Consider the following 23591-nt stretch of genomic DNA (forward strand, 5'->3'; position numbering starts at 1 on the left):
CCGTTTGGCTTTCACTATAACAGCTTATTCGTGGATGATGTCAGCCATTTCTCTTCATCTCTATTGTCTGAAGCTTTGTGGCTTGAGCCCAGGGGCCTTCTGCACCCCACAGAGCCATCCCACTGAGGAGCCACAATAACAGCACAGCACACACTGACATTGTAAAAAAAAAAATTAACACATGAGGTTGGCCCAGATCTAGCCTACTGACAGAGAATCCCTTTGGTGATTTTCATGGGCAACAATTAGTTGCACAGGTTAAACTTTGTGCATGCACAACCAGCAGCAACAACAACAACAACAAAAAACAGTTTGAACAATGCACTAGATGTTGGTAAATTCATACACACAGGTAATATTGACAATGGTTCTGCTGCTTCTCCTCCCAGCAGCCCCGGCACTGATCACCCCTCATACTCATACTGTTTCTCCTGCCGCCTTTGTCACTGCTCACGCCTCCATCACACGAAGCGCAGTGTTATGGAAACTCGTTGGTCACCAAAAAGACAAAGATGTTGACATGCAAATAGGCTTTTTACCTTCACAGTGTGAGCCCATATTCCCTGCATGCTTCTGTATTATTATTGTTGTTTTTGTTGTTGTTGTTTTAACAAATAACTCTTTCATTCATAACTGGTAATTATTCTACCATTTTACTCATCTTGGCCTTGTAAATTTCAAGACTAAAGAGCTTGATGTGATAAAAACAAAGGAAACATAGCCCTCAGCAAGTATGATGTTGCCTACTATAAACAAGCAGCTAAGTGAAGCCAAGGTAACACCTACAGTGCAGGAACTGGCAGTCATGATAATCAGTAATCGTGAATTAATTTACAGACACGAGAAGCTGTACAGTGCTGCTGTTTTCTCTTAGGAAGGAAGATAAAATAAAGATTGATGATTGCACACACGCAAAAAAAAAAAAAAAAAACAGATCTGGAGCTATTTAAAACCTTTCTGGAACATGTTTTGCAGTAGCTTAAAGTAAAATGCAGCACTGTGCCAACCACACACACACAAACTCTCACAGTTCCCAAGCTGTAGATACATTTGACCAATATATCTGTCTGGTTAAACAGGAGCTCGGTGATATAAATGTAGGTGTAAATATGCCTTGTGGGGGGGAGAATGTGAGTTGCATAAGAAATACTGAGTCATACTTAAAATAGTTAATCCTCATTTATGGTGGAAATAATCTGACTACCTCTTCAGTAACTGCCATGCATAGGACGGCAAAGACGAATTAGAACGATATTTGTTTTTTACCTCAAAGTCTGGTTGAAGGTGTTGGGGAGTGCAACTGCATCTATGACACAAGTGTGTATAAATGAAACCATTAGTGTCTTCAGAGGCTGGTCAAGTTGCCTCAAAGAATGCCACAGACTACAGATTATAGATCTCGATGGTTCTTCCATTGCATTGATTTATCTTTTTATTTGATTATTTTTTTACTATTTTTATTGTTTTTTTAAAAGCTTTCCATTAAAATTGTTTAAATATTTATATATTCTGCACTTCTCCACCACGTTTTGTTTTCTCTATTTGTCAGTGATAATCGATGACAGAATTAACAAACTTTTACAATATCAGATATTTTTATCACGTCATCATATAGCAGCTGATAAATGTGATTATCGAATGAATCTACAAGGCAGCACCCAGAGTAATTATTTGGAACTTCCTATATACCAGTGCTACACCAATAAAGCATTGCATATGCATTATATCACTAGTAATAATAAGTATAATCGTTTGGTATGCCGCACATATTCATTTAATAATGTGACACTTTCTCCTGAGTACCTTAGATAATGTATGTCATTTGCTCCTGCTTGTGCCATTTCACTTTATTTATTTATCAGATATTTGACACTTTTATCCAAAGTGACCTCTGATGGGGGACACCAGTAAAGCTCCATTGGCTTTGTGTCCCGTATTGAGCGAAAATCTATTAAAAAATTTTAGTTGATTGTTTAAGGAGGTGCAAAAAACATTAAAAAAAGAACGCCAACGTTGCTAGCTCGGCGTGTTAGTGTTTTTAGAAAACAAATATGTGAATACTTTGATCAGGAGATGTGTGTTTGGCAGTGAGCTGATGTAACGCTGTTGTTGTTAACACTTCTGACCGGCAGGTGGCAGCAGCCGCTCTGCTTGCTGTTCCCTTTCCTGTCCTTCGGAGCCGAAGAAGAATCTTCTCTTCAGTGACCGGAGGTTCGTGACGTTTGGAAGTGTTTACACAGCAGGAACCACAGACACGAATAATGCTTTAATGTAAGTATCGCCACCTTTTGTAGATATTTATGGCCATAAAGAAGTTTATGGTGGGATTGTGTGTGAAACTCGCAGGTTTATCGGCTGTTTACTTCAAGTGTCAGTCAGCGAAAGCTGCTAGCTTCAGCGGGGAACGTATTCGTCGGATTAAATTACAGTTCCTGTCGCAAACTCCTGTTCAGTATGGCCTGTTTGCTACACACCCTGCTGTCAAAATGTTTAAGACACTAAACACCGACTGTGGTCATCCTTAATATCTCACAGCAGTTTAGAGAATGACTAACCTTTCTGTAAAGACAAACACTCACAGAATCACAACATTGAGAATGCTTATGCAACAAATCGACTGATACAGTCCCAGGAAAACTTGTAGCATGGAGGACAGCTTTACTGTGACTGTGCTCCATTGCATTAAGGTATCTTCCTGTTTTTTCTCTGTTGTCCCTGAGAACTTAACTTTTGTTTTTATCTCAGCGATGGCAAATGCACAAAGTTCACACCGTAACCTCACCGTAAAACAATAGCATTTACAGTGTATTGTTGTCATCATATATAGTTTAAACTTGAATTAAAATATATTATAATATTAATATTAATATTAACTGTGCGCAGGAACATAAATTTGTATTTAAAGAATGTAGTTTAGTTTTGTACTCTGAAGCACTGCCGAAGCCCCAGAAAGCATCAAATCCTGTATTAAAACATGAACCTTTTCAAAATGTTTTTGGTTTTAGTTTCCAAAAGAGTTAAAAAGAGTTTTAGTGGTTATTCCTGTAGCTTTGCAGATATTTGTAATTGTAATGCAGTGTCAATCCCGAAGGCAGACAGGCTGCATCCTGTTTGAGCTGTTGAAACCTGAAAATGTGGTTTGGTGATTAATTCTTGATACACCTCAATAGTGACGTCAACACTAATATGCTGGGTTTTTGTTTGTTTTTTTTTTTCAAAAATGTGTTCTTTTATAGGGAAAGACATCCAGATGCCACAGTGATGCCATAGTGATCACTGTTTGTGTTGGTCAATTCAGTCGTTGACTGGCCCTCTGTATGACACAATGGACTACACTGAATATGCTGAAATGGAGGAAATGCCCTCGCTGTCAGGTAGTTCTTCCCCTGGGGAAGCAGTGTCAGGTAGAGGACAACAGGATGTGTCTAATGAAGATGATGACCTCTACTATATCCCCGAGAGAAGACCATCTCTGGACCTTGGGGAGAGTCCAATGGATACCAACTACAGGTACAAAGACACTTTTCACATGCTGTATGACCCTAAAGCTCCTTTGTACCATTGTTTGGTAGTTATTGTAGGTAATATTCTCAAGACAAGTAGACAAATGTATCAAAATTTACTGCTAGTTTTCTTGATGGTAACATGACTATATCTGAATGTCTGTGGCGGAAAACACAAGGTGATCAATTAACATCTTAAGACGGCACAATATAAAAGTGAAGAAAACGTCACTTGCATATATCAACAGTCTCCAACTGTGGACATAAAGAAAAATCTGATTTTACTGCTTCCTCTCTCTTCTGTTTCATGTTGAATTCCTATGAACTGTAAATAATTATGTGTAACCGGGTGTCATATACCTGAATACATGGGGATCATCTTCCAGGTGATGGTTGCACAGAATGAATGCCTTCCCTTTTTTCATGCAAAAGTTAATTTTATTTTCTCTTAGAAAATGAAAAAAACAACAAATAACAAAGGGAAACGAAATAGCAATTCAAAGATGGCGATGAATGCAATAAGTCATCCTAAAAAAATTTGGTTAAAACCATAATTATCCATCAACATTCAAAAGTTTTTGTAGTTCTTACTGCAAGTACTCCAAACCAGATGGCCTTGATCACGCTTGTGACAGACTTCCCTGCTTATCTGGCATGTGCTTTGGAAACTGCTTGTTATGTTGGCACTAAGCAATTAATCAAAATGTTACTTTTACACCTTTTTTTCTTTTCTTCTTCTTGTTCTTCTTCTTCCCTCTAGACATCACATGGGACAAGGCCTAGCTCCGGCTCTGAGCTACACATCGCTGGCAACAGAGAGCTCAGCTGAAATGGAAGATGAAGACATGGCCACCACGAGGTACAATGAAGCCTTATTCATCAAAACAATACACATCCTTTGCATTAAATCCTGAGGTTACTCTTGAAGAATCCAAGGAGCTCTGTAATATTATCCTGTAGTTGCACTAAAGCCAATCTGAGTCATCTTGTCTGCCTGATTTAAGGATCCAGCTGGAAAGATCGGATTCATTCTCTAGCTGCTACTCCTTAGACAGTGATGATTGTGAAAAAAGAATTGTCAGGTAAGTAACACACCCATGACAAGGTGAGTGTGTCTCTGATAGACTACATCCTAGATTGACACTAAAATATCTTTAAATCTCTCCACCAGGGTTAAAACCAAAGAGGACACTGTCTCATGCACACCTTCTGAAACACCTGAATTAGTCCAACCCACGAATCAGCTCAGCCATGCTTCTCTGACAGTTGCATTCACTTTAAAGGTGAAGTTTGGTTCTTCTGTTGTATCCACTTTGAAAGAAATAAAAAAACAAAAAACCCATCAGTTGACAATAACAGCACTGAATTTACTCCTTTTTTTTTTTCTCAATCAGGCTATTTGTAATACTCTTGGGAAGTTGTCAGAGATGGATGTTAAGAGATTCAAGACAACATTGTGGAAGAATTACCAACAGTCATTCAACACTCCTCCCAGCAGCACCGACACATTGGATCTTGTGGACCACATGCTTGACTGCTACGGTCTTGAAGCATGTTTGCAGATCACCCAAACAATACTTGGAGAGATGGGGCGCAGTAGGGAGATTAGTTTTCTCCAGGCCCTGTGCATCAGGAGTGAGTAAACCCCATTATGTTTTCTTCCAATTAATTTGATCATAGTGAAAGGAATTGACAACATATTCACACACACACTTTCTACCTTCTCCAGATGAGGTCCGTCAGAGTTTATGTGAGACTTTGAAGAGGAAATATGGTGGCGAATGTGAGGACTTGGCTATACAGGAAGAGAAGAGGCAATTTGATGAGGTCTTTACTGATCTCTTCATAAGCTCAACATATGATAATGGCCCAAACATTGAACATGAGGTCATGAACATAGAAAAACTGGACAGCAACCAGACGGCCGGGATGCATATTTCTACTAAGGATATTTTTAGTGCTGAAAGGCTGCAGCACTCCAATATAAGATTAATATTGCTCACAGGAGTGGCAGGTTCTGGGAAGTCAACGGCGGTTCGAAAGTTAATCCTAGATTGGATTGAAGAGCAATCACAGCAGCACAACTCTTTCTTGTTTCCTTTGCCTTTTAGAGAACTCAAACAGTTTGAGGGTTCAAACATCTCCCTGTTGCAAATAATACGAACGCTCTACCCAGAAACGATAAAACTGAGGAATGAGGATTTTAGATGTGACGACTGCCCAATAATGTTTGTCTTTGATGGCCTTGATGATTACAGTGGAAAGCTGGACTTTGAAAACACTGAGCTTCTCTGTGACCACACAGAGCAGACCACCCTGAACACTATTGTGGTCAACATCCTCAGAGGGAGGCTGCTGTACCGTGGCCTTTTCCTGGTCACTTTGCGTTCTCAAGTAAAGCGTTGCATTCCTTGGGATACGCCCTATGATGAGATAGAGATGCGTGGATTTGATGACCCTGAAAAGGACAAGTACTTTAAGAGGATATTTAAGGACCCAGCTCAAGCCGATCGGGTTATTGCTTATGTCAGGTCTTCCAAAACCCTCTCCATCATGTGCCACCTGCCCTTGTTCTGCTCACTGGTTGCCAATGAGTGCCGTCGAATATTTAGGGAGCAGGGGACACAGGCTGAGCTTCCCAGAGGCATCACTTACATGTACACAAAGCTGATGCTAGCACTCATTCGTCAGCAACGGGCATTTAGAGCTCCAGATCGTAGCCCTGATGAAGAAAGAGATTTCCTGATGAAACTTGGAAAGTTGGCCTTCAGCATGTTGGAAAAGGGCCACTTTAAGATTACCAAGTCTAACTGGAAAGACACTGGAATCAGCGATGAGGAAGCAGTAATTAACAGTGGACTGTGCACTCAGTACCTCACAAAGCCATTTGTCTTGTTTCATGAGAAAGTCTTGAGCTTTATCCACCCCACTATGCAGGAGTACCTTGCTGCTCTTTATGCCTTTCTCTCTTTTGTAAATCAGGGGAAGAACATTTTTGAGCAGCAACTCAAGAATAAGTTGAAGGGGATGTTCAAGGGACAAAAACCCATGGAACTGTACAAGAGTGCTGTGGACAGAAGTCTGCTCTGTGAGGACGGCAAATTGGACATTTTCCTGCGTTTCCTGTTTGGAATGTCACTTCAGACCAACCTGGATATCCTCCAGCCACTATGTACCCTTTCTACAAAGTGGCCAACAGTGACCGAAGATGCCGCAGCGCTCATCAGGAAGAAGATCAGAGAAAATCAGTATTCCTGTAGGAATTTAAACTTGCAGCATTGCTTGGAGGAGCTGGGTGTGTGTGTGTCAGAGGCAGTGTCTTCTTGATCTGTTTCTTGTAAAACACCCTGATGGCTGGTAAAATTATGCGTCAACTCAGTTCCAGTTGGAAGAAAACAGGACACCGCTGATGCCTTTCCCAATGGAGAAAGATGTTTCTTTGTACATCTTTTTTTTTTCTCACAAGTAGAGCTTGAAAGCATTTTCTAATCAATTGCACAGTTACATTAATATGCCAAAGATGTGGGATTTTTTAAAGAGATAAAGATTATTGAATGAATGTATGTATGTATGTAGGAGCTTAAGAGTTAAAAAGATAACTTTTTGTTTTACTTTTGTTCTTATAAAATGAACATTCAAAGATGTTTGATTCTACTGTTGAAAAGGAGTTTTGACTAATTAGAATTTGACTATGTTCAAGTAGAAATAGTAAATTTTGCACTTTTAAGATTTGCTGATCAGTTATTAATTTGTTATGTAAGACAGTAAGACAGTAATCACATTGGCAAGCTTGACTTCAATTGTTTATATATAACAATATAAATATAGATATATACTGAACTGAAATTCTTCACTGTCATTGATGGAGGCTATCAAAATTCTGACAGTGACATAATCCAGAAAAAAACATTGCCTGCTTGAAAGAAATGACAATTTCAACATTTCATATTTCATCTTTGGAGAAACAACCAATTTGTAAAAGAATTGACTGATTCAACTTTGTAATATTGTGAAGTATATTTTCATGTGCTACACATACAGATTTTCAATGGCTTATCACCAGCTCACACACAATAGAAGCATACAAAAGTACAGGAAGTGAAATGGTACAATATGCTCTCTTGAGACAGCTTACTGCAATTCTATCAAGATTAATTCAGCTGTATAAAATATTGTCTCCTTGGACAAAGACACATTCAAAATCTAGCATCAGATATTTGCATTGCAACACTACTGGTATCACTGCCTTCAGTGGAAAACTAAGTGCTATTGAAGGACCAAATGCTCCTCAAGCTTTTCACATTTCCTCCAACTCTTTGTCATAACCCTCCCACCTAACAGTGCAACATGAAATAGTAAGTTCACAGATAACGTTAATTCTTACCAGCATGAATCATTTATCAAGATGAAACATGGCTCAGATTGTACAGCAGTAACATTCAGTGTTTTCTTTTCTTGTGTACATGAGACGATCTTGTTGCCCCCAGTTTTATGTGCTTTTGGGCCATTCCAACATCGCTCATCACAACACAGGTGAAGGAGGAGTTGAGCTCCTCTGACGTGACATTCTTCAACAGTAAACTCCTGTGTAGGATTGTACCCTCCGCCAAAGTAGATCTAAGACAAAGTCAGAACAAAGTCAGCCATTACAGCCTAGTTGCAGGTTTGTTATAGTAATGCTTTCTGCAGAAAAGGATTCACTGCACTTTGACATCCCACAAAGCCTATATGGATTATTAAATGGCTTATGAACACTGTTATGACTTAAATTCTTATGTCTAAGTTGCATTTTTTCATTGAAATATCCACAATGTAATATGGTCAAGAGTTTCAAGAATTTCTAGATAAAGCTGAAATGTGTCACAACATACATGCATGAAACATCCTGGCCTACAAACCACCATATAAACAAGGGACATGCTTGCTTGGTAAAACGCTCAAATTAAGACACTCTCCCCCTATATTGTTCAGCCCTAACTAATATAAAAGTCATATTACTCACTCTTCACATTCGACTATTCTGTCACTGCTGGGAATGTCCTCGGGGAAGAAGCCATTGACTAGCCAGTAGATGAGGGTTACACCATTTTTACAGTTGGTGATTGCCTCACAGTGGAGAACCAGCGGCTGACCTTCAAGGTAGAACACAGGCAGACCACAAACACAGCTTCAGTATATGTACAGAAACCCTTATAGAGAGCTACATATTAAAATCTCCCCAGTTGTCATCCAACATGGCCTGGAAATTGCAAATGCCACTTCATAGAGGACTAATTTCTCTGAATACAAAATGATACCTGGTTGAGCTTTGATGTGGACTTGATCTGCACCGATGATTTTTGGAGAGCCATCAGCTGAAACTGAAGAACAAATTTAGGTTAGCACAGAAATTGAATCCCATTAAAACAAAGTTGCTCCACACAAAGCATACTGTACCTAGAAGTCCATCTGCAAGCAGCAGACACAGAGAACCCAGTGCTGTCGCAGAAATACGTGTTAACATTCAATGACAATACAGTCAAAGTGAATGGGCAGGTGTTACCAAATATTACCTTTGACAACAGATGACAGCTGCATGTTGACTGCTCCTGTGAGATGCCTTTGCTCTTCACTGCTGTTTGGAGCTATATATATATATACACACACACTCACTTCCCCTTTCTACAACTCAAAATACACCGGCCTGGAGAATACATTGGGGGTTCCCTGGGAAGTGGCTCAGCCTTGTTCCTAAAGGACGGTTGTTGACGCATCATGGTTCCGGTTCAAAACTCTCAGTCACTTGATTACAATTAGCTCAGTATTCGTCATCACTACACAAGTAGATAGCTTTAATGTTAGAAACATAACCACATACAGACTGTTGAATCATCATACACGTAAATCTAAACCATGTGACATTTATGAATGGACTGTGATCAAAACATTGACAACAAAACAAATGATCATGTCGGTTTTATTTTTACAGTCCTGTGGGGTCCTCAGAGAAGATCACAATAAAATATGACTAGCACCATCAGCACCCTCACTGAGTTAAAGGATCATGCTGGGATGTTTTCTTTCCTCATTGGGTCAGATTTGATGGTTTTAGTCCAGCAGGTAAATTAGCTTCAGTTTACACTTATTGGGTTGCTCCAATTTAAGAACTGTTCACCCATCAGTATCTGGCCATGCAGACATGCTGTTCTTTATCTGCCGACCAAATAAAATTAAAATTAACATTTATTTGGTAGAGCCAACAGCATATAAAGATTTCAAAATTATCCCATTGACGTGTCTATTTCTTTTTAGAAAATAATTACCAAAGAAAACAGCTGACAGAGTTAAGGCTGGATACACCTACAGCCCAGCACGTCATTTAGTAATTTAAGCAAATCAGGAGTGTTTGTACATATTCCTGCTATTTGAATCATATAAATATAATGATGTGAGATATTCTTGTGGGTTAAAGTCAAATAAAAGACTGTTTTGTCACACTGGTAAGGATGAGTGTTGATGAAGACACAGGGGACATTTTGAAATATAGGAACAAGACGTTCCACCTTAACGAGAACTGTATGAGGAATCCTCCCTTTGTGTGCGTGGAAATAGTTTTCTGTTCCGCGACCTTACTCTTTCAGGTCATAATATGGAATTAGTCCCAAATTGCTTTACCAGTCATTACTTAAGTATTGCAACTGCAAAATACCTCAAGGGGAAGTCTGGGGGATCCTGGGTTCATGTATTTCAGAGGCAAAGGCAGCAATTACTTATGCAGATTTCTATTCAATATTTATTACTTTTGTGTGAGTCACATGAGGATGAAAAACTCTAGTATGATCCTTTCAGTGTTAACGCACACTTAAGACATAAACTAGTGAAACACACTTCTCTAATGTTTTTGGAGAACCGTTTACTAGACTGTAAGATGCACAAATCAATTATTGGGTGTAACGGTGTGTGGAGTATATCCTTGGAAATTGATACCTCCAAATTCATATTACTAATAAAATCCAAAAAACTGTAAATACAGATATGTGCCTATAAATATATACAAAAAGTATAGACACTTTTTATTGGTGTTTTAGTTCAATGTTAGGCCCACTCAGTCTCTTGAGCCAGTGCATATCTTCTCTGTATGGCGTTTATGTCCATTTCTGTCCATCACAGGTCACTCCAGACCCAGGACGTAGTTGATACCTTGCACAAATCCAATAATAACAGGCTGCCAAGCCACCAGGTACCGAAGCCAGTCTAAAAGCTGTCCATACATGACATGTGGTCTCTCCCAGCTAAAATAAATTGGTTAAGAAAACAAACTTTCAACCAGAATGAATAATAAATGTTGACATTTTGTGCATATGTAAAGCTTCAGTAATTAAGAAGTCCTTTGTAGTTGCTAGGAAATAATTATTTGTTTTGAAATACACAAGTTATCATACGTGTCTGAAGGGTGTACTCTCAACCACAAAAAGGAACAGGAACTTGGTATACAACTTACAAATACCACTGCTGTTCCCAATGGCTTGCAATAAGCTGCCTGAGAAATACATGTCCAATTTGCTGCCAGAACTTCCTGTTAAAAGGAAAACCTTTCCTCTTTAATTTGCTGGGTTTCCTGAGCATTAATTAGGCAACTGTGACTGAAAATGTCCAGGTCAGTTTGAGATCTCGAAGTAATTTCAGAATCTTTGTATGTTCTGGCATGAGCATTGAGTATTGTAAGACCTGTGACAAAACACCAGACATCGATGAAAAACGGGGGGGAAAAAAACAAACTGATGCAGCTTATCTGTGAGAAATGAATAAGAAGGATACGGGTTACTGAACATCCTCTTCAGATCCACCTTCTCTTTGCAGTAAGGACACATCTGCTTCTTTCCAACGATGCACCATCCTCTTATGCAGAACTCATGGAACCTGGATATGAGTTAAGGCTTGGCACAGGAAAACGTGAGAAATGCTTCAAGTCAATACATAGGCCCATTCAATATGAAGAAAAACTTAATAAAATGAATTGAACTTTGCAGACATTTGCTGAATATGAATTAGTCTCACACTGCATTTTGTTTGTATATCTTCCTACACACAGAGCACTTAATTTTTATCCAGAAAGACATCACATAGCTCTAAAATCTACATCTACATTCAGACTGTCGATGGATTGCACTGTGTCAACTGGTGGTGGTGATGTGGCATCATAATGCAGCTTAATCACACAGCAGGAATCCCCATAAACCTGACAATTAGTTCAGTTGACTTTAGTGTCTTCTAAATCACCAGATTTGAATATAGTAGAACACTTTTGGTGTAGTAAGAGTTTGGAAGCATTAACACACGGCTGACAGATCTGCAGAAATTATGTGATATGAGCTCAACGTGAATGTCAATATTCAAAGTAATGTTTCCAAAACGTAGTTGAGCCCAGGCTACAATAATCTGACGAGGTCTTGTGAGCGAAGGGGATGACCAATATATGTTCCTCAAAAAGTGGTCAGTCGGTATATGACGGTGATAAAGCTAAAACGGCAAATAAAATCCCGCAATTACCTCCTTTTTTTGCAAAAATAAATAAATAAATAAATAGGATTTGTACATAATTTAATTCAATTGTATAATTTGCATGTTTAAAAATCAGCCAAATTAATAATTTGTTGTAAGTATATGTTAAAAACTATATACAAAAATAAGCTGCTGTCATACTTGATAAGTCTGCACGTCATTTACAGTGTATAAACAGCAGAACATAATAGTAGGGGAAGTAACATCAATTCAGAAAACAAACATCAACAATCTGGCATAAAGGTCAAATGAACTGTTCCCCTTTGGTGTGCAAATTAATTCGCCTTATAATTCCAACACCAATACAGGAGCATAACTTTTATAGAAATGACACTCTGCTGTGCTGAAATTTCTTTAACAATGAAAGCAGTAATAGCAACATATGTCAATAACCGACAGGCAGGATACACATGGTTGCAGGATAATCTGTATGTGTTCTCAATAATCCCTTCCTCACTGACATCCACAAGGATGGGCTGACCACACACAGCACAGATATTATCTGAGAGGTGCTTGGTTGGCATGCCAGATGCACTGTAGTACTGAAAAACAATGGAGAAAACAGAGAAACTTAGACTTAAGCTTAAAGTCATTACCCTCAACAGGCCACTGAAACATCCATAGCCTTAAAAATAAGCCCAATTACCCCAACGGTTGAAGCCATGAAGTCTGCACACATTTCAGCAAAGTCCCTTCCCAAGACGCCATAGTACAGACCATAGAATAGCAGTGAAACACCAAAGTCCATTGCATCCTCTGGCTTTATCCTGGACAGATTGAGAACATGATTAATGAGTAATGTTGCTGCAAATGCATTCAGAAAATGTTGTAATCCATTTCTTGATTAATATTCATGTAGTGATATCATCACACATCTGATTTTGACTGGCTTTCAGTTTACTATCAGAGACATTGGAAGTACTCAGATATTATTCACTTTTGACAAGCTGGAAACTTTCTTAAGGATTTAAAGTAGAATAAAAGATAGAAAACAAAGAAAAAAGGTGAGTCAAACATCTGCAATTGGACACATAAGAATGAAAAATGTTTGGAGAGTAGTGACCTGAAAGGTCATGCAAAAAAAATTGGAGATGGAAAATAAAACGTCAACCTAAAACAATACCAGACAGAGTTTATTTACAGAATGCGACAAAATGGGGGGGGCTCATTCAGCACCAATGAAATGTTGTTTATGACATTACATACCTGAATATTAGATTAATACCAAAAAGTGTAAACATGACGACACTGTAGCCAACTATTCCTGTGGCATAGCTGATCTTGTAGAGAAGGAGGAACCACTTATACACCAACCTACAGAAGCCAAGGAAAACCGAAATCAGAATATGTTCTGAACAGTTCACTCCTCATTAATGGAAAGGCTGATCTCTTAATTTACAGGGTGTATTAAAGTGTAAGCAATGGCTGTGCCTTGGTGTGGTGCAGGCCAGTGGCTTGCGGGTGGCACGGTACGAGATGTATGCCGTGATGACAGAGAAGATAAACCACGTGGTCAAGAACCTCCACCAGTGCAGTTTGGTAGTAAAGTAGAGAGGAACTACCCACATCTGGAACAGAGTCACCAGCTAGAAGACAGCATAAAATACATGTCAGAGGATCCATGAAGATCAGGGACCTTCAGATATTGTGTTGATATAAACACTGTGACACTACATGTAGACAACATTTCCCTTTAGGATAGCAAGGAACAAATATGAAATAGCATTTTTCCGTAAGTGAACAATCATTCATACAGTCACATACTACAAGTGGCAACACTTCATAGGTAATTGGTTATTTGTGTTTTTCCACACTTTGTATAGCAAACCAAAACTATTTTTGCATCTTTTAGTGTCTTACATTGTATGACTTTGGATGTCTCTGTTTCCACTGCACAAGGACTAGCTGGGCGACGACCAGCGTGACTATGAGGATGAGCACCATCTCTGCGTGCATGGCCTCATGGCCTTTGTGTTTGGCATGCATTCTTGCATGCTCCACTCTGAAAAGAGAACATATTCAACTACTCTTACATAACCACATATCACATATTTTGATGATTCATTACAAGGCCAGATTGGCGTGTCTTTCAAATGCATTTCACAGGCTTGTACAATGCTGTGCCCCAATGTTAAGTACTGGGAAGTGAAACATGAACTTTTAATAGGGGGGAAAAAAAAAAGCATGTAATGGTACAGTACCTGGGCAGACTACATGTTAAAAACCCCAAAAAGATTTAATGAAAGTGAGACCAGCTAACAGTAATTACTGATTTGGTTCTTATGAAAATAAACATCTGAAAAAGTGTGTTATAGAGACAAACCTCCACTTTTCTTCCGGTGAAAGCTTAGACACATCAAACTAGGAAAGAGACAAAATAAGTATTACTGTCAACTCTTTAACAATCAAACAACTAGAACGGATAATACAGCTTAGATCTTTTCAAGAAATGTACACACCTTAAACTTTAATAATTACCTGCACTACTGTAGCTCTGTGTGGTGTGGGTTGTGGGTGTGTGGAATATATTGTATGAACCTTATTTCAACACAAGCAATACTCATCCTGAGTCTGACTAATTGATACTTTCTGCTAAACGAAGCTTTATGCAAGGAGTACCAAAACAGACTATGAAAAAAAACTATTAAACCCACCAAACTAGCGCAATGAGCATCACCACTCATGCATGGGGTTATTTATGCTTTCTCTTGTCATAGTGGCTGGTGGCGATTGTCACTTGACAAGAGCATCAGTCATTGATGTCTTTATTATAAGAGCCATGCCAGGTTTGCAAATAGATTGGAGGCTAATAAGTTGCTATCAGGAACACAGAGATTGGCCAGGATGGCTGGTGTGCATGCTTTTAACTTTAGAGGAACAAAATAGGTGACGGGATTTTCAATGTTTCTTCTGTTACAATCAAAAATAATCACTAACTTTATTGTAGTTATCCGGCTGCCCGAGGTATTTCCATTCATATATATTATATCCCTATTTTTGGTCATCAATGCTCCAACAGAAGGATCTCATGCATATCCTGTCAGCATATTGCGATGCCAATTCTACATTTACCAATTAAACTACAAAAGACAAATTGCAATTAATTAAGCAGTGTTTTGCACTTCATCAACACCTGATCGGATGCAACTTCTTTGGTTCTGGTGTGACCATAAAACTGAAATCCCATCGGAAAGGTTTTGGTTACGTCCTCCTGACCCGACACAGATGAACCACTTGGCCTTTCAGAAAAGGTTATTGGTGACCTTTGACCTGATCGTCCACATCAGCTTTATTCGTGTCGTTAAAATGTCGGCAAATCAGAAAATTATGAATGTGTTAGTATGCACGGGGTATGCAAGCAGCTCTTAAAAGTAAAATTATTGTGATATATATAACACTTCAACTACTTAGACTGAATAGAAGCATGACTTGAACGTTAGCCAGCTAGTTAGCTTAGCGTATGCAATGGCTCTCAGGGCGTCTTTCGCCTGCCCAGGTTATTTTCCTGTGCGATGGCTGGGCAGTTGAGTTGACCATAGAAAGCACCGTAGTTAAACCTGTGCTTGTTAGCATGTGGTAGTTAACAGTGGCTCACTGCTTACGTTACGCTAAACCGTGAATAACAGCTGGCACAGAAATTCCATGTTGGCGACTAAATTCAGCCCAGTCTGGCTTCATCCACCATGGCGGCTCGGTGTGACCTATTATTTTCACCTGATTCGGTTCATCGTGATGCTCCAGTCCATGGTCGTGCTCTACTCCATCAACCTCCACCTCAAACACCCCGGCCATCTTCGGAGTGCTGCCTTACTCTTCCGGGTTCATTAACAATAGCAACAAGCCAAATTCCCCCACTTCCGGCATTGGTTTTCCATTCTCTTCAAAATAAAAGTTTATTAATTTCTTTTTTTTTATTTACATTCCTTCACTTTCAGTTTTACTCCTCCTCGGTGTTCATTCTGTTAAAAGCATTTTTTCAACTGCAGCCGTCTTAAAAAAACAAACAAACAAACCGAAAATCTAATTATTTCTTGTCTTAAACAAAATATTGAAACAGTCTCAACTTGATATATTGTGCATTAATTTCCTCTCAGCTGCAGTTTTCTCAGTCTTTTATTTACATGTATTGTGAAATTTCCGCATGTTGCAATAATAACTCGGGTTCGATACTTTTTTTATTTGCCATTTTTGTTTCCTTCAAAATAAACTTCGGGGATAGGTGACAGTGAGGCAGCCACTTAGTCGAGATGTCTGACAGCAAGTTGAGAGAGCAAACTACATTAGGGTATAATTCGTGTTTATTTGCCTCACTTTTCACCTACTTTAAACTTTTATATATATTTATTGAACGTGCAACTTTGTCCTTCTTAGGAGCCGCTAAAATTAGCTGATAATCATTGTAATAACGATATTGTATTACTCTAATATACTATACCAATGTACACCCAGATTTTACGACTTGCCCTGATATCCATATTTTGGATTTTGCATATTTGTGTTAATTAAAATACATTGCCGTGGTTAGTCATCGGAGGGAAGTGCATTAAATGTTCGACGGTCATGTGTTGTTGATTGTCTCCTCCAACAAATAGCACCACAGCAAATAAGATACATTCAAAGGTTTCCTGGGGCTTACATCTTCATTTTCAGTATTTGTGCTTTGTGTTTGTGGATCCTCTGGTCATACTGGTGAACTTTGAATAAACACTCTCCCCCTGATCCCTCAGTGTTACAAAAACTCTCCGATATCGAAAGATATCAAACCCCTCAACAAACCTTCTACAATCGTCCCCGGAACACAAATCAATGATGGACACCTGCCGATGAAACAAAGCCTATAAACACAAAATGACCCGCTGTTGTTTGCAAATATGCCGCCAGATTTCACCGGGAAAACAGGCGACCGGAAATTGTCAAACAGACTGAATGATGGCTCGTGATTGGTCCAACCGTCAAACAGGCGCTCCCCTGATTGGCCGGACTGCTGACACAAAGCAGACTAACTGGAGAGCGGCTGCTTGGCGCTCTCACTTGGACATTGTGTCGTCTTGTCTGCAGTTGTGCTGTTATAACCTGCTATAAACAGGCAGACATTAGTTTGTTTTATAGATTATACTGCACAGGAGAGGACGCTGCGACAGCCGCTGACTGTCAGGAAACCTGCCGCTCTGTCGCCACCATGCACGTCATAAAGAGAGGTAAGATGCTCACTTTCGCTTTCCTGTTGTCAAATACTGTCAGATAAAACCGTGTGAGGCTGCGGGAGATTCTCCCAAACACACAAACACACGCACACAAAAAAAAATCATCCACGCAGAGTAACACACTGTAGCTGGTTTTCCTCTCAGTTTGAGTCTTGTTTTTTTTTTTTTTTTTTTTCTAATCTTTAGTTAATAGCGCGGAGTGTTTCCGTCAAACAGCAAACAGTCCTTAAAATCGCTGACACTTTACATTGAGCTCATTAAAAAGAGTTTATTTTCCACAACTTAACACTGAACGGCCTTTTGTTAGGTAGAAGCGGTAACAAGCTTTGTTTTGCCGCCTTTTATCCAAACTAAACGCGTCCGTGTCGGCCTGTAACCTGAGGTCATTGTTGACAGGCCGGCAGCTGGTGTGGTGGCGCCAAACAGGTGTGAGGACAGGTGGGGGGGTCCAGTCACCAGCCGGTGCTTTGGTGTGATCACTCTGCAGGAATCAGCGACAAACCCGGAAATTATATGTGCTGCGGAAAATATGAGCAGAGCAGAAAGAGGAGGGTTAACTGATGCTGTTGTTTTCCCAGATGGCCGCCAGGAGAGAGTCACGTTTGATAAAATCACCTCCCGCATCCAGAAGCTTTGCTACGGACTTAATTATGACTTTGTGGACCCCGTAAGTTAAAATCCATTTGAAGCTGTACTTCCAAATATTCTGGTTTTCAGAGAAATGAAACATCTCTTTCTCTTTGTGCAGGCCCAGATTACAATGAAGGTGATCCAGGGTCTGTACAGTGGCGTCACCACTGTGGAGCTGGACACCCTGGCAGCGGAGACTGCTGCCACCCTCACCACCAAACATCCTGATTATGCAATCCTAGCTGCAAGAATTGCTGTGTCTAACCTGCACAAAGAGACCAAGAAAGTATTCAGTGGTGAGTGAGAGTGCAGTTATTTAAAAAGATGTAGCCTTATTCCAAATTATATCAATTGTGTAATCCTAATTACATGTAATAAAATAATATCATAGGTGCAGCATGTTCTGCCATAAAGCAGTCAATTAAATACAAGCTTAATTTATTCATTGCTGTTCTTCATTATTTTTACTGGTATCACACTCTCCTTTCACTGTTGTAGATGTGATGGAAGACCTGTACAACTATGTCAACCCATTAAGTAAACGCCATTCTCCTATGATCTCCAAGGAGACACTCGACATTATTCTTGAAAACAAGGCTGTACGTTACCTATGATGCTATTTTTTTATACAGTTAAATTACTGTGTATTTTGCATTTTTAACATAATGTCCTCATTTGTTTGCAGCGCTTCAACTCTGCCATCATATATGACAGAGACTTCTCTTACAACTTCTTTGGGTTTAAGGTAATTACTAATTTTGTATATCTATGGGTATTTTTGTATACATGTTTATGTCATATACTTGACATCTTAATTAAATATTTGGCCTATAAGATTGTAAATCTTTTTTTGTCCTTTTGTTCTAATAGACTCTTGAGCGGTCATATTTGTTGAAGATTAATGGAAAAGGTGAGAAGTGTTGTTTTTCTTGTTGTTTTGTACTTATTGAGAAGCACGCCTTTTGTCATGTACATGAGTTTTGTTTTTTAGTTTTTTTGGGGGGGTTTTTTTCTTTTTTTTGGGGGGGACTAACCAACCACTGTTTCTCCAGTTGCTGAGAGACCTCAGCACATGCTCATGAGAGTGGCTATCGGGATTCACAGCAGTGACATTGACGCAGCCATTGAGACCTACAACTTACTGTCAGAGAAGTGGTTCACCCATGCCTCACCGACACTTTTCAATGCTGGCACCAACAAGCCCCAGCTGTCCAGGTGAATGCAGTAGAAATTAGGAAAGTTGTAGTCCTTCAGTCAAATTGAACAAATGACTAACTCTTTCCTTTAAACTTGGATTTCTTTCCTGATCTACTTTGATTTAGATTTTTGCTTTTGTTTTTTTTTTTGTGTTTTTCTTGTGTTTTTTTTTTTTTTATTATTATTATTATTATTTATTTATTTATTATTCTTTTTGCAGTTGTTTCTTGCTAGCTATGAAGGAAGACAGCATTGAGGGAATTTATGACACCCTGAGGCAGTGTGCCCTCATCTCAAAATCAGCTGGAGGGATCGGATTGGCAGTCAGCTGTATCAGAGCAACAGGCAGCTATATCGCTGGGGTGAGCAAATAAAATTTACAGAGATTAAGGTCAAGGAGATATAGAGAAGCTTTAGTTTATACTTTGTCAGTTTTTCATGTAAGTTCTTGTGCTTCGTGTCATTCAGACAAATGGCGTCTCCAATGGGCTGGTTCCAATGCTCCGGGTGTACAACAATACAGCACGTTATGTTGACCAGGGTGGCAACAAGGTAAAGACTTACATTTACAATACACATAAAAAAGTTAATCAATATTGTTGCTTTAGATTTTGTTGGGTTAAGTCCAATCATCTGGCCTTCCATGTTTGCCTGCTCAGAGACCTGGAGCCTTCGCTGTGTATCTGGAGCCTTGGCATTTTGATGTGTTTGACTTCTTGGAGTTGAAGAAGAACACAGGTAAAGAAGAACAGAGGGCCAGAGACTTGTTCTTCGCCATGTGGATTCCAGACCTTTTTATGAAACGAGTGGAAAGCAATCAGGTGATTAGTGAAAGAATTTATGCAAACTCAGATCTCACATAGACTACAATTTGAATTATTATTATATGCTCTATAATCTAGTGTTTATTTTCTATCAACTATGATAATTTTGGCTCTTGCTAAAATGTTGAACATCACAGTTTGGGGAAGGTCTCATTGTTCTTGTGATATTCTTGTAGGACTGGTCTCTGATGTGCCCCAGTGAATGTCCTGGATTAGAGGAGTGCTGGGGAGAGGAGTTTGAGAAGCTCTACACTCAGTAAGGGCAACACACCAACTCCTGTTCTCACCCAATAGCTAATTTCTCAAAACCAACTTGTTCATTGAATCCACTGTTTCATCAGATACGAGAAGGAAGGTAGAGCTAAGCGTGTGGTGAAGGCTCAGCAGCTGTGGTATGCCATCATTGAGTCACAGACAGAAACTGGTACACCCTACATGCTCTACAAGGACTCCTGCAACAGGAAGAGCAATCAGCAGAATCTGGGCACCATCAAATCCAGCAATCTATGCACAGAGATACTGGAGTACACAAGCAAAGATGAGGTGAGGGGATATGAAAAAAATGACAAATACCCATAAACGTAAACAATTTTGTTAATACTGTATCTGCTCTTTCTTCAACACAGGTTGCAGTTTGTAACTTGGCATCCATTGCCCTCAACATGTACGTCACCCCAGAAAGAACTTATGACTTCAACAAGCTTGCTACTGTCACCAAAGTCATTGTCAAAAACCTGAACAAGATTATTGACATCAACTATTACCCAGTGCCTGAGGTATGCTCTCAGTGTTGCTTCTCTGTCAACCACACAACTATGTCCTGTGCTCAGTATTAACAAATGGCTCCTCTGTCCTGCTTTATAGGCTGAAAGGTCCAACATGCGTCACAGGCCAATTGGCATTGGTGTGCAGGGCTTGGCTGATGCCTTCATCCTCATGCGTTATCCATTTGAAAGCGCAGAGGCCCAGTTGCTCAACATTCAGATCTTTGAGACCATCTACTACGCTGCCCTGGAGGCCAGCTGTGATCTTGCAAAGGAGCTTGGAGTTTATGAAACTTACCCTGGATCTCCTGTCAGCAAGGGAGTGAGTACTTTTAACAATGTTTGACATTCATCCTGGGTTGGAGTTTAGAAACTGAAGGTCATGTTCCAACTGATTTGGTTTTCCAGATCCTTCAGTATGATATGTGGAACAAAACACCAACAGAATTGTGGGACTGGAATGCATTGAAGCAGAAAATTGCTAAGTAAGTCTTCCTTGTTTTGGATTACTACTGTATGTTGAGATTTTAGCTCATCCACTCTGACTTAGCTCACCCCACATCTTCCTCCGGCTTTCTATGTTTTCAGGCATGGTGTGAGGAACAGTCTGCTCTTGGCCCCTATGCCCACAGCCTCCACTGCCCAGATCCTGGGCAACAATGAGTCCATTGAGCCGTACACAAGTAACATCTACACCCGCAGGGTGCTCTCAGGAGAGTTTCAGGTTAGCATTAAATGCACCTGCTGTTCTCCGCCTTTAAAGTCATGTGTCCATTGTGTATGTACGTGTTTGTGTGTATGTGTATATATGTATGTAAGGGGGGGAAGAAAGAAAGGGGGTGGGGGTGCGTCCCCAGTCAGCCAGCTCCCTCCCCAGGGTCTGGGGGCGGCTGAGTGAGGTGTTAGCCCTGCCTTTAACACACACTTAAAAAAAAAAAATCACAAAAACCTGACAAAGATATACTCAATCTAAGAGGGGGGGTATTTGTTTATTTACTATTATTTATTTCAATGTTGTAATTTTTCAATTGTCGAGTCCAATCCCCTCAATAATACCCTTTTGCACATTTCCCTTCTCCAGTTGTTTTCAAGCCATCTCCCATTTTTTTGCCTCTCAAGACACACACACACACACTTCCACACACTTATGTTACGCAGCCGGCAGAATTATACAAAACAATGCATACACGCACACACACACACACACACACATATTTACTCTGCCATTCAACACCTTCAACATATAATGTGAAAATAAACCACTAGTTCCTGCTTGTCTTTGTTTGTCCTGTCTTCACTGTATTAACTGGATACCTTTGTTATGTCTCTCACCTGTTCTGTCCTGTATTGCATCATTTAATTAAATAAGAAAAAAAAAAGCATGTGTCCATGGAGGGAAGGGTTGCTCAGAATGATTTCTGCCTCTCCTATAGATTGTGAATCCTCACCTCTTGAAGGACCTGACAGAAAGAGGACTGTGGAATGACGAGATGAAGAACCAGCTGATTGCCCAGAATGGCTCTGTTCAGGTAAAGGGACCCACTTCATAAAATCTTAACTCTCTACATTATTCATGTCACTGTTCTTTACAATTTACTCATTGTTTATGTCTGACTTTCCTACAGGATATTGAAAACATCCCAGATGACCTGAAACAGCTGTATAAAACTGTGTGGGAAATCTCTCAGAAGAAAATCATCAAGATGGCAGCAGATCGTGGCGCCTATATTGACCAGAGCCAGTCCCTTAACATCCATATTGCTGAGCCAAACTATGGCAAACTTACCAGCATGCACTTTTATGGTTGGAAATTGGTGAGTCACCGCTGAGGGAAAGCAGGCTTGACGCATGCAGCATTTCTGGGCCGGGAATCGTTTTTAAAGTCTCTATTCTTTTCTGTGCAGGGTCTGAAAACTGGCATGTATTACCTGCGGACAAAGCCCGCCGCCAACCCCATTCAGTTCACCCTGAACAAGGAGAAATTAAAGGAGGCTCAGTCAGCAAAGAGCGTGGAGGAGGTGAACAAAGAGCGCAACACAGCTGCCATGGTCTGTTCCTTAGCAAACAAAGATGAATGTGTGATGTGTGGCTCTTAAATGAAATGCTGAATTACGTGCACTCCCCTTTCAACCTTGGGTTTTTGTCATTTACAATAAATTTCTTTTGATACTTGTGCTTTTTATGTGCATATGATGTCATAACGTGTTTCACAATTGCTGCTGTCTTCGGTTCGCAACATTTTTCAGCTTTTATTTAATATTTTCTGAAATTTTAATGTGGTATGTATAGGATGAAGAGGGTTTAATTAATTAATAGTTTTGTCTTTTTTTTTTTTTATATATATAATTTGTAATAATTGTGTGGTCATTAATAAACTGTTGCTATGTATTTTAGGTGAAGGAAATTAAATGTTTTTAACTTTAATTTGATTTTCATATATTATCGTTAAGAGTATGTCAGTTGTTAGCCCTATTCCTCAAAGCCAAAGCATATACATGATATGTGCATGTTATACTAATTTAAGCAGTCAGCTTTCTGATCTTAATATTTCTTGCTTTTGAAATGAAATGAAAGCCAGGAAAATGAAGCGTTTCTGTCCCTGAGTTTGTTTCTTGATTGGTGACATACCACAAAGAAGCGAGTTCATTTTTGTTGGCGAATAATGCTGGAATATGTTTTAACTTTGCGTGCACACTTTAGGTGGAACATCGGGGGTAAATGAACAAGCTCACCACAGTTACAATGGAAATGGTGATGTCAGTCATACAGTCAATGCTGCAACAAAGGGCAACATACTGTGGTGTTTTTCCACTTTGGATACAGTGTCTTGGGGCTGTAGAAGCTGTAGGCGAGGAATTAATCAACTGGTGTGCTGATGCATGAATCCTCAAGGGAACATAATGGTTATGTGTAAAGCAAGCTGAGACT

At 39.6% G+C, this 23591-nt stretch overlaps 3 protein-coding genes across 3 annotated transcripts; 2 read left to right on the top strand and 1 right to left on the bottom strand.

Moving 5' to 3' along the window:
* The first annotated feature begins 2206 nt into the window (after positions 1 to 2206).
* On the top strand, positions 2207 to 8455 carry nlrc3l1 (NLR family, CARD domain containing 3-like 1). The gene is made up of 7 exons (XM_029519533.1): positions 2207 to 2271; positions 3237 to 3510; positions 4264 to 4362; positions 4508 to 4585; positions 4675 to 4786; positions 4898 to 5138; positions 5233 to 8455. The coding sequence occupies exons 2-7, from the start codon at positions 3326 to 3328 to the stop codon at positions 6828 to 6830; spliced, it is 2313 nt and encodes a 770-aa protein (XP_029375393.1). The 5' UTR covers positions 2207 to 2271; positions 3237 to 3325; the 3' UTR covers positions 6831 to 8455.
* On the bottom strand, positions 7096 to 15861 carry rnf121 (ring finger protein 121). Its single transcript, XM_029519534.1, has 13 exons — positions 15759 to 15861; positions 14368 to 14405; positions 13905 to 14046; positions 13476 to 13630; positions 13251 to 13358; positions 12691 to 12811; positions 12453 to 12586; positions 11301 to 11402; positions 9056 to 10774; positions 8940 to 8981; positions 8801 to 8863; positions 8506 to 8635; positions 7096 to 8120 (listed from the first exon to the last, which is right to left on the bottom strand). The coding sequence occupies exons 1-9, from the start codon at positions 15834 to 15836 to the stop codon at positions 10654 to 10656; spliced, it is 999 nt and encodes a 332-aa protein (XP_029375394.1). The 5' UTR covers positions 15837 to 15861; the 3' UTR covers positions 7096 to 8120; positions 8506 to 8635; positions 8801 to 8863; positions 8940 to 8981; positions 9056 to 10653.
* Positions 15862 to 17064: 1203 nt separating this feature from the next.
* On the top strand, positions 17065 to 23480 carry LOC115054099 (ribonucleoside-diphosphate reductase large subunit-like). The gene is made up of 19 exons (XM_029519118.1): positions 17065 to 17242; positions 17827 to 17915; positions 17997 to 18174; positions 18377 to 18477; positions 18564 to 18623; positions 18749 to 18788; positions 18931 to 19093; positions 19296 to 19437; positions 19544 to 19627; positions 19735 to 19896; positions 20076 to 20155; positions 20241 to 20442; positions 20526 to 20675; positions 20764 to 20985; positions 21072 to 21148; positions 21252 to 21387; positions 22097 to 22192; positions 22289 to 22477; positions 22568 to 23480. The coding sequence occupies exons 1-19, from the start codon at positions 17224 to 17226 to the stop codon at positions 22757 to 22759; spliced, it is 2382 nt and encodes a 793-aa protein (XP_029374978.1). The 5' UTR covers positions 17065 to 17223; the 3' UTR covers positions 22760 to 23480.
* Positions 23481 to 23591: the final 111 nt, after the last annotated feature.

The sequence above is a fragment of the Echeneis naucrates genome, chromosome 14 (genome assembly GCF_900963305.1).
Source record: "Echeneis naucrates chromosome 14, fEcheNa1.1, whole genome shotgun sequence".
NCBI lineage: Eukaryota > Metazoa > Chordata > Actinopteri > Carangiformes > Echeneidae > Echeneis > Echeneis naucrates.